The following is a 12,373-nucleotide window of genomic DNA, read 5'->3' as shown; positions in this document are numbered from 1 at the left end:
ATTACTATTTTAGTAAGAATTGGAAAGCAAAATCGCAGATAAATTATGCATTACTACATATCTAATTACAATTATATTTTTTTTATTGTATAAATATTTATAGCACTAAAACACCTTAATTACTTAGTAACCGGCGACGGATTTCATACCTTATATTACTGGCGAATATGTTTATTGAAATATATATCAATTGGGATACAGAATATTTAGTTATTTTGAATTAGCTTTGTTACTTCATTTGCATATATATAAATTATTCGTGACAGCAAGTCTCGTATTTCATTATGTTACGCGAATAAGCGTTAGAATTATTCTGATGGTCTTTAGCTGTAGGAATAACAATAATTTTCGACAAAAGGCCATCTTCACAGTAGTCCAATTGTTCTGAAAATAAAATTAATTTCAACAATAATTTTAAAATCTAATAATATCTTTAATTTGGTCCTTTATATGAAATGTTTTGAATTGAATGATAAGATATTATTTTGGCAAGAAGTCTAGTACTATTTATTCTACCGTACATCTTTAAAAGTACCACAGTAAGTTTTCATACTCTGCCAATTATGAATCTGTTATTTTAATATCTACCTCATTAAAGTAACAACTGAGTCAGAACACAGTTCCCTTACAAAATTAGCATGTGAACAAAGTTACTTACTGAATGTTCGTAGCAGAAATAACCTTTTCTGAAAATAAATATCAAACATATTTTTATTTTCGCAAGAAAGTAATTTATGTACGAGATAGTTATGTAACTTTGCTTATTAAAATATTTTCATCGTACGCTTTGGTACAGACGCTTTAGATCTGTGAAGAGAACATTCGCGTCGCTTCGCGAACTCGAAACCAATATCGCGCTGGGATTGGGAAACTTCCATATGAATGCTGTTTATTAAATTTATAGCACGAACTAACAATTGGAATCCATATGCATGATCCCGGTCTTTTGTTTTCTACTGTCGATGAAAGTTAAACTGTATAGGATTTCTGCTGGAAATCTCTATAATTTTATTCTATTAAATACTTACTAATCGCATCAATGTGAAAATGAGGTTAGTGTGATTTTTGTTTGGATCTCGATCCATCGTTTATGAAAATGTTGTACTCGCATTTCAAATAAACTCGTATTTAAAATAAATGGATGACATTGGCTACATTTTTTAGTCCAATATTATTCCAATAAATTTGTATCGCTTGACGTGGATAATTAATTTCTTTGTGAAAAAAAAAGTATTCGTATGGATTGCGAAAGATATAAATACACTGTCACAACTGTGATGGAAATTTGAATATGCTGTTTCAGGTAAGTAAAGACCTTCTGTTCCTTTTTGGGCTTCGAAAAAGGAAACTTTAATTAATGCAATCTAATTGTTCATTTGAATAAAATGACTCATAACAAGGTATGCAAATTATATAAGGAAACTAAGAAGAAAAAAGATATACATAACCGAAATGAAATTAATAATGATATAAACAACAATCATTGACGTACTTTATTCTCCTTTAATATTTAATACCTGTACAGAAGTGTGAAAAGATTTAAACTTTACAAACATTTATACGCGTTTTAATACTATGAATCCAATTTTATAAAGTACGCTACATATTTGTATATTAAAGATATCTACAAAGTTACATTCGAATTTAACATACGAGTATAACAGACAGGCTGACTTTTGACGGGATTATATCGGTATTAAATCAAAATTGTATGACGAATAATAAAATTTCATTGTATTATTTAATATCAGTATAATAATACATACTGATATTAGGGGGTATTATTATTGCATATAAGTGCAACTATATTGCACTTATATGCAATGATATTACCCCTATCGTGATATTATTCTGTTTCGATTTATTTACAATTCTAAAAAGATTTGTATTTCGACTGATCATAATTGAATATATTTTTTTTACATTTAAATTTAAAATTTTGATAACGCATCGCCCACATAAATCTCTGTTTACCCAATGGTTGACTGGAAGAAAATACCTTAAGATGTTAAGTCCGCTATGTGCACTTTTATTTATGTGTGTGTGCATTGAAGTTTTAATAAATAAATATCTCCTCAAGATAATAGTAATTCGATCTCGTTCAAAAATAAATAATATTAAAAGTATTTATTTATATTTCTCCGAAAATCATTGACATACCTATCTACACGCAAAGTTTGCAGTTACATGCAATTTGTTAGAATTTCTATAAAGTTGAATATAGTCCAGGGGATTTAAGTTTTAATGAAGAATAGTTTATGGACAATCCAGAGTTTGAAACAATTATCTTATTTGCTTTGAAAATATGATCCTATTAAGTCTTGTTGTCTCTAAAAGTTATTTCTTTAAGTTATATAACTAACTATAATAGTTTTCAGCTGAGACAATCTTTTGTAGAATTAACAGTCACCTGCGTTAGTTCCGATGATGATAAATATATTAGGTAAACTATAAGGAATATAAAATACGTGTTTTAATATTTACGTAAATATTTTTTATGAATGTCACATACATATGCGTGTTCTTTTGACGTATATTATTTAAAATAAAGATGCTGATTAGCTACATTACATCATATGTTGCCATATTTGAATTGGCTCTTATTCTCCTATTACATTGTCTTAATTTTGTGATTTTTAATAATGACATACTCCTATGTATATAGTAGTATAATATTATGTTATCTGCGACAATAGATTTTCCAAACATTACGAGATTTGTAAAAGATTTTATATAGAGTATACCAGCGTACTTGCACACTCGTGGAAGATTTAGTTTTATAAACAACATTTAAAAAACCTAGTTCAATTTTTTTCAAACTGACGGTACATCTTATTTAATCGGTTACTTATTTAACTGACTACATCACCTCGGACATAGGTATATCAAATGACGCCCATACATTATTATGTGTTGTTATTCTCCGTCTCTAGACATTTCACACATGCGCAACTTATTGACTCACGATTCGCAATTAAGTAGGTGTTTGTTAGTCAGATAAACGTTATAACCTGCAGACTACGTAAATCGAACGTTACGTCTGTGCGTACAACGGGTTATCTTTGATAATGTTGAGAGTTCTGCTGTTTTAGGTGATACTTTATCTCACTTTGCAAAAGTTTCGTCAGCCAACAAGATTAAATGTAAAGTTTAAATTAGTAATTCCAGGTTCCCGGATGAAATTGTTGATATAAAGCTTTAACGGGCGACTGTTTCTCCCAAATGAAACTGTATACATCCATAGAATAACTAAGCAGACGATAATGTTAATATTTGTTTCTTTTTTATGTAACTGGAATGACAAACAGGCGATCAACCTGATGATTATCACAATCACTAATACGTTTCCATACCACAAAACTAGATGTCGTACCTCATAATATGAAGTTATATCACTGCCTAATCTGCACTCTATAACAACACAAATCACAAAGGAAGTTTGGCGACTGAAATAAGTGAGACTGAGTTCATCCAGGAAGACGACTTTTTATTGTTACATTCTTTAATTAATATTATGATATAATAACCCTAGACATTTGACACAACGGCATACATATAGTCCCAAGCAAAGCTTGTGTAATGCCTATTAGACAACATATAGCAAAATATAACCATATACTTTTCTATATATATATGATATTCGCAGAAAACACACAGAGCAATACAAACAATCATACTTATGAATACAAATGTTTACATATTGGGAGGAATCGAATCCGCTCCCATCGAAAGTTTGGCGGTATGCTAACGTAAATCATTAGATCACCAATTTAAGTATTACATCTAGATATTAATAGTAAGTGTGTTGCGAAAACAATAACAATATCTTAAACTTAAGTAGGTAGTTACTACAAGTATAACCTTGAAAATCTAATAATAGATTACTGTGAAATTAATCGAGTTTGTTACAAATACATCTGGGTAATTTATTACTATATACATAAGAAATAATCAACTTATGTACTCTCTTAAAAATGTTAAAAGAACTACTTATAACCACAAACTTAATAAAGAACGATTATTACAGGAGTAATAATAAGTTTTTACAACTTTATACAATATATTATAAACACTAGCTGTTCACGCGACTTCTCCATAGAATATTTAATACCATAAAAATTTAGGTCTCTGATATTAGTTTTCATTTTAATCTAATCTTCTTATTTTTATATCGGTTTCACTGTGGATGAAACAGATGGTAGCAGAATTTCTTTCTAGTTTATGAGAAAAATAATGGTAATGTAGTGCGAGTGTTGTATACACAAGAAGTAAAATTTGGAAAAGAAAATTCGAAAATTGACTCTATTAAAATTATATAGAATGTGAATTTCAATTTTTTTCATTACATAATTTTAGTTCATTAATTACATAGGGTAAGGAGATTATAGACCAGTATTTTAGAAAGACTAAGGTGAGGTATGCTACTAAAAAGGTAGGGAAATACATACTACACTACAGTGTGTACGAGTACCTCTGTCTTTAAATACGGATACATTTTTTTCTGCCTACCCTATGATATAGGTGGTATGAAGATACCATATAAATATATCGATATAATAATATATCTACTGATTCCTGTTTATACGAAGTTGGTCAATCTACCGCTTCGTTTATGTATTTTAGTTTAGTAGGATTAAGCAACAAAGAGACAAGCACCGCATTTACATTTATATTAAGGAATACATTATACTATCTGACGGTACCAGGTCTTCTCAAGTTTCTGCTGTGGATAGTGTTAAGCCATATCCTTATCTACCTGAATTGAGAGCTAGATAAAAATATGAGAAAGAAAATCAAAATTATAAAATAAGCTATACAGTAAATATAAATTAAATTTGGACCATAATTATACAAAACGTATTTTTTTACTTTCATCTACATAATTATGTACACAATTAAACTCGGGGCATATTTTTTTTTATAAAAACATAATTTTTCAATACCGTCTATTTAAATTTGTATTTTGTGTTGAATAATCTCACTATAATGATTAAAGATTTAGAGGTAGAGAAAGCTGAGTTTGCATTACATAATAGATTGCTGACGTATAGTCTTTACTGCGGATATTCGATAATGAATATATTCCTTGATATATTTGTTGTAAATGTCTGCATAATTGTCAGGCTATATAATATATAATATTATATACAATATGCACATAACGTCTGTACATATATGTATATATTATATGGTATGGTATATTAAATCAATTTGGCTTTCAGTATATAGCCAATGGTAAAATAATAACGTCAAAAGGTAATATAACCAATACATAATTGCGTCGCCAAATATGTACCAACGTCAGCAATTCGTCAATTCCCGATTAAGGCCAATTGCTTTTGTGAAACAAAATTAATTCAGCTACATTTGCCACATGATAGATATATTATTAAATCTTCAGAAAGAAATTACTTTTCGCGGAACGCGATGCTAATTTTAATACCTATATTTAATGCGACATTTTACGTTACCATTGATATAATGTTTCGAACGGCACGTGGATACTAAGTAAATAATAATTTGATTTTAATTTGGAATTCTATGGAAACGCAGCTCAATGTTTCGTATTCCATAACATCAATGTATATCTGTAACATATACATACGTAGGTAAGTACCGTCTTATTATCAGATTTAAGTAATAATAAATAGTCATTAACATACAGTATTTAACACATTTCTAATCTTAATATCCATGTTATCACAGAGCATTCAAGTCATCATCATTCTGTAGTTTATAAAAAATAGCATCACATGCATATATAACATGTATACAAAGACTTAATTTATTTCAAATATTAATAGTAATATTATATAAACTATTTATATTGTTAACCGGGTGTTATCACGAATAAATAATGTACATAAAAACGAAAGATTAAAAAAAAGTTATATATAATAATACGTATAAGTAAAGGTGATAATTCATTAATATACCCTGTAGGCGACGCACTACGTTATCAATTTTTTTATAAAATTAATTTTATTATTATATGTACGTATATATGCATAAATATACACGATACGTTCGTCATTTTTTAATAAATATATATGAGGGTGCGCACACGTATAATTAATATAAATCTACCCGTTTTCTACACAATATTGTAGTCGGATTCTGACGATCGCGGTGACGCTCGGTGTCACACATAAAATAAGTGCGTGCTCTCAGTTTGCGAAAATAAGTCGGTGTTTTAGTTCCATCCTTTACAAAGCTGATCCTTCTCGCCAAATCTGAACCAGAATAATGTTCAATACACCGCCGCGCGATAAAATAATTTCGTACAAAGAACGCCATAGACTGACCGATAGGTTAGAATGTGCTTCGGAGCATGTGCTCGCTAAAGACACCGCCGCTGTAATTCCGCCGCGTAGCACGGTACGGAGTAATATATCGCTACGTGGAGAAAAGGAGCTCTTCATGCAGCAAAATATGTCATCGCAACGTCCTCTACGGGATCCGTCAGTTACGTCATCAAAGGCGTCAGAGATCAAACGAAAACAGTTGGAACTGGAGGCTGCCCGTGCAAAGGCAAAAATTCAACTGGATTTGATTGATAAGGAGCTGGAAGCTAACCTGGCCATCATCACGGATGGCAGCAGAAGGTCCATTCACTCTTCTAAGCACGCTTCAGTATATGACCCACATATTAATTCCCATGTTGAAGACTGGCTAGAACAGAGTAATGTACAACCGCCGTGTAACGCTGATCAGGAGTTGAACACGGCACCGATGATGCAAGCAGTGCCGGCAACCGATTGTCCACAACATAGCCGCTCTGCACCAGTCAATGGAGAAGATAGTATTCTGCAGCTAGCACACACACTGAAGGATATGATGGTGAACTCGTCATCACACCAGGATGAGCGTTTACTAACCCGTCTCGCCACACCGAGGGAATTACCCACTTATTTTGGCGATTGCATGGAGTGGTTACATTTTAAAAGTGCATACATGGAGTCCACTCGCGTGTGTCAGTTTAGTGATTCGGAGAACCTGTGGAGGTTACGCCGTGCACTAAGAGGTGATGCTAAGGAGGCAGTCACCGATCTGTTAATCGGAAACACGTCACCCGGCGACATCATATCTGCGCTGGAACTGAGGTTTGGCCGTTCCGATATTATTATTCACCATGTAACTACACAGATAAAAAAGTTACCATCTTTACCTACTCATTATCAACAAGATATAGTTAATTTTTCAATAAAAATTAATAATTGCATTGCTACACTCAACGCAATGAATCTGCATGATTATTTACGCAGCCCAGAGCTCGCGTCAGCAATATCATCGAAATTACCAAGTATATTAATTAGTAAATTCACTGATTATGCATTTGATCGCTTGACAGATGATACACCAAAACTAATGTTATATGCATCTTTTTTAAAACGTGAGGCTGAAATGACGTCGGCTCTCGGTCTATCACAGCCGCGAGAACAAAAGAAACCCGACATGCCTACAATAAATAACAAGCGAACAGATGATCGCTACCGCTACAACTATAATAAACAAGTATTTACAACTACAACTATTAATGAATCAAAATTATGTAGATTTTGCAACAAATCACAACACTTATTGCCAGATTGTCGATTATTTCGAAGAGCTATGCGTAAGGATCGATGGAATTTTGTTAAAAATAACAAGCTATGTTATTGTTGTTTATTGGCGCGACACGATCGTATGTCATGCGCTGCACCTGTATGTAACATAGACGACTGTGGGCTGGCGCATCACACATTGTTGCATTACAGAAAGCCCATCCATACAGACACACAGCCCGTGACCACTATGGCGACATCATCACAACATGAATCATCGAGTACCGACGCGACTGTAGCCTATGTGAACTCCGCTACCGACGGGACTGCGCCCGGGCTACCGGGGCGCGGTCGCTCCCCCACAGTGACGTCATGTGATGTGATACTCAAAGTAGTTAAAGTGAAGTTAAGTGGACCCAACGGTACAGTGAGTACTTATGCCTTATTAGATGACGGTGCTTCGATATCGATGATCGATTCCGGCTTAGTAAATGAACTTGGTCTTAAAAGTTTAAGTTCTAGTTCTATTAAATTAATTGATGCTTTTGGTTTAGAAGTATACCAGTCTGATGCTCCTAAAGTCTGTTTAAATATTTCTGGCTATGATAATTGTAACTATAATAAGTGTAACTATAATATAACTTTACGTAATGTATCTAAACTAAAATTACCTATGCAAAATTTGTCTGTAATAAATAATATTCACTGTGATTATTTATCATCTGTAAAACAATTTGTATGTACTGAGAACGTGGTGCCTCGTCTGTTAATAGGTGAAGATAATTATTTTCTTTTAGCGCCGTTAGAAATATTACACGGTAATAAATATGAACCCTATGCAACGCGTTGTCGCTTAGGCTGGTCGATACATGGTAGTTATGGTCGCACGAACTCATCACTCACACAGGGGCACAGCTTCCACGTTACACACAACGACGAGGTAAGTGAAATTACTATATTAAACAACTTAGTTAAAAATTCATTTGAACTGGACTGCATAGGAATATCAACCTTACGCCGTGAGAATACGGCCGATTTAAGAGCGGTTAATATATTAGATCAGACCGCGCGAAACATAGGTAACAGGTGGGAGGTCGGACTGCCATTCATTAAGGATGTTTTATGTATACCTGATAGTTACAACTATGCACTATCACGCTTGAACGGGTTATTGAGAAAATTTAAGTCGGACAGCGCGTACGCTGATAGGTATAAAACAGAGATGCACAAGTTGTTTGATAATGGTTATGCTCGAGTTTTAAAGGAAAATGAACTTGTAGGTAATCGTATATGGTACCTCTGTCATTTTGGCGTGCTAAATCCGAACAAACCCAGTAAGCTGAGGTTAGTGTTTGACGGTGCCGGTAAGGTCAACGGCTTGTGTTTAAATGACTTCTTACTTACTGGACCCGATTTGTATAACTCATTACTAGGTATTATGTTGCGATTCCGCGAACATAAATATGTTATAGTAGGCGATATAAAGGACATGTTTTTACGTATACGTATCAGAGCTGAAGATCAACACTTATTTAGGTTTTTATGGCGGGAAGACGACAAGTCCCCGTTAAAAATATGTGTCATGCAAAGTTTAGTTTTTGGTGCAACTTGTTCTCCATTCATTGCGCAACATATAAAAAATAAAAATGCGCTTAAATATGAGGATTTGTATCCGGAAGCGGTAGATGTTATTATTAACAATCATTACATGGATGACTGTTTGTACTCGTGTGACAGCGAAGAAAAAGCAATTAAATTAGTTCGTGAAATTACGGAAATACATAGTTACGGCGGATTCGAGATAGGCCGCTGGTCGAGTAATAGCAAACCGGTTTTGAACACAATACCGCATCGAGCGCTCACTCAGTCTGCTGTTGATTTTAAACACGGAGCTAATAATACAACTGAGCGCACTCTCGGTTTGATGTGGTATCCTAATGACGATGCATTTGCTTTTAAAATATCATTCAACCGTATTCCGCAAAACATAATAAATGGCACGGAGCCACCTACGAAATCTCAAATGCTTAGTATATTAATGTCTGTTTATGATATTCATGGTTTTCTTGCTCCTTGTATAATTAAAGGTAAAATATTATTTCAAAGTGTACATCGTAGTGGTGTCGACTGGAAATGCCACATCCAACCAACAGAGTTTGTTCAGTTTACTAGTTGGTTATGTGAACTAAAGAACTTAGATTCTTTACGTATACCTAGGTGTTATATTAATGGTAATGAGTGGACTTTTTGCTATAATGAATTACCGAATATTACATGTATTAATAATAATTTTGTAGACATACAACTCCACACTTTTTGTGATGCTTCAACAAAGGCATACGCTGCCGTATCTTATTGGCGATTGATTCGGTCGGATTGTTGTGTTCAAGTTAGTTTCGTTGGTAGTAAAAGCAGAGTGAGTCCACTCCGTCCTATTTCAATACCGAGGCTTGAATTACAGGGAGCGGTAATAGCCGCCCGCCTTGCAAATATTATTGAGACCGATCATAAGGATTTTAAACCAGCAAAGCGTTACTTTTGGACAGATTCTAGTACTGTTTTACAATGGATCCGTAGCGATCCGCGTAATTATAAACCTTTTGTCGCTCATCGACTCGGTGAGATAGATGAGCTGACGAAAAACTGTGAGTGGCGTCATGTGCCGTCTGATGCTAACGTAGCCGATGTAGCTACACGAGATGATGCATCACCACTGTCATACTCAGACCCGTGGTTCCAGGGTCCTGCCTTTCTACGGCGACCTGAGAGTGAGTGGCCTAAAGATCGTAAGTTCTCCAAGACATCGCAAGATGTGACTTGTGAAGAACGATCAATTAATGTGGTTATGTACAGTTCAGAATTATCTTTGCCTAGCGAAGATAATATCTCGAATTGGATCACATTATTGCGAGCCACCGCCCGCGTGTTATTATTTATTAACAAATGTCGGCGTAAAAACATTCAGTTTGATGTTTCTTTAATGAAAAGAGCTGAAATTTTATTAATTAAAAAATGTCAGCAGGACAGTTTCTCTGTTGAAATATCTTGTTTACAACAGAATAAACCTATAATGCGTAATAGTCGATTATTAAAACTTAGTCCTTATCTCGATGAGACAGGAGTACTGCGTGTCGGTGGTCGCATCGATAGAGTGGCAGGAGTAGAACTGTCTACGTTGAGACCTGCAATACTTGATGGCGGACATAGAATTACTCGGCTCCTGGTCTACCACCACCATAAAGAAGCTATGCATGGTTCTAATGAACTCGTTGTAAACCAGTTACGACAACAGTACTGGATACTTAAATTGAGACCAACAGTTCGTACTGTGTCTACCCAGTGCCTCACCTGTCGGTCACGTCGCGCCGCACCGCAGCCTCAGCGGATGGCTGATTTGCCAGCGGCGAGACTACAACATAATAGGAGGCCGTTTAGTTACACTGGCGTTGATTTTTTTGGACCTATAGAAGTCACTGTCGGTCGCAGGAGGCAGAAGAGATATTGCATGCTCTTCACATGCTTGACAGTACGTGCAATTCACATGGAATTGACTGAAGATCTGTCCAGTGATTCAGCAATAATGGCTTTACGTCGTATGGGAGCCCGGCGGGGTTTACCTCTAGTTATCTACTCAGATAACGGAACTAATTTAAGGGGCGCCGACTCTGAACTTAAACGTAGTATTGCAGAATTAAATACTAAATTGTTATGTGATGATGGCACAATACGAGGTGTTGAATGGCGTTTCATTCCCCCAGGCGCTCCAGAAATGGGAGGCGCTTGGGAGCGAATGATACGTACTGTTAAGACAGCGCTTAAAGTAACTCTCAAAGAGAGAGCCCCTCATCCTGACACACTAGCCACTATCTTAACAGAGGTTGAGGCTTTGGTTAACAGTCGACCTATAACACACGTCTCTTTGGATCCCGACTATCCAGAGGCTTTAACCCCAAATCATTTTTTAATTGGTACGCCATCCAACGGTCCCACTTATGGACTTTTCAATGATTCTGACCTTTGTTTACGAAAGCGTTGGCGTATAGCGCAACGTATTACGGATATGTTCTGGAGTCGTTGGATAAAGGAATATCTGCCTACGTTACTACCTCGACAAAAATGGATGGAGGAGTCGAGATCATTACAGGTAGGTGATTACGTAGTAGTAGTGGACCCTAAACTGGATCGTGGATGCTGGCGTCATGGAGTGGTCAGCTCAAGTCATACAGGTGAGGACGGCCGCGTACGCGTCGTAGACGTACGCACCCGGGCGGGACTACTGCGTCGACCAGTCACTCGCGTCGCCTTACTATCACCAGCTAGTGTTAGTAGTGCTAATTAGTTAGCACTAAGGAGGCAGAATTGTAGGCGACGCACTACGTTATCAATTTTTTTATAAAATTAATTTTATTATTATATGTACGTATATATGCATAAATATACACGATACGTTCGTCATTTTTTAATAAATATATATGAGGGTGCGCACACGTATAATTAATATAAATCTACCCGTTTTCTACACAATATTGTAGTCGGATTCTGACGATCGCGGTGACGCTCGGTGTCACACATAAAATAAGTGCGTGCTCTCAGTTTGCGAAAATAAGTCGGTGTTTTAGTTCCATCCTTTACATACCCAATCACGTCATTAATTGAAATTTGCATTAATAATAAAACTTATATTGGAATAGAACATAATATCCTGTATATGATAATTCAAATGGAAAAATCGCGGGTTACATCTCTTTTAATATAACTTTATTATTCGGATCGAGAGTTATGTAGATTGCAGTGGGAGTTTAGTAATTCCGCGAAATCGAAAAACACCT

At 35.1% G+C, this 12,373-nt stretch overlaps 1 protein-coding gene across 1 annotated transcript; it reads left to right on the top strand.

Annotated features, from left to right (window-relative positions):
* The first annotated feature begins 6,246 nt into the window (after positions 1-6,246).
* Positions 6,247-11,883, top strand: LOC131842025 (uncharacterized). The gene has a single exon (XM_059190457.1). The coding sequence runs from the start codon at positions 6,247-6,249 to the stop codon at positions 11,881-11,883; it is 5,637 nt and encodes a 1,878-aa protein (XP_059046440.1).
* The last annotated feature ends 490 nt before the right edge of the window (positions 11,884-12,373 follow it).

This window comes from Achroia grisella, unplaced genomic scaffold, assembly GCF_030625045.1.
Source record: "Achroia grisella isolate CSIRO2021 unplaced genomic scaffold, CSIRO_AGI_Agris_v1 utg204, whole genome shotgun sequence".
In the NCBI taxonomy this organism is placed as follows: domain Eukaryota; kingdom Metazoa; phylum Arthropoda; class Insecta; order Lepidoptera; family Pyralidae; genus Achroia; species Achroia grisella.
The sequence above is the reverse complement of the archived record's forward strand: the minus strand, read 5'-3'. Positions and strand labels throughout refer to the sequence as shown.

What these genes read in the sequence shown, in the direction of transcription:
- LOC131842025 (XM_059190457.1), top strand. Translation starts at nt 6,247, where the DNA reads ATGTTCAATACACCGCCGCGCGATAAAATAATTTCGTACAAAGAACGC.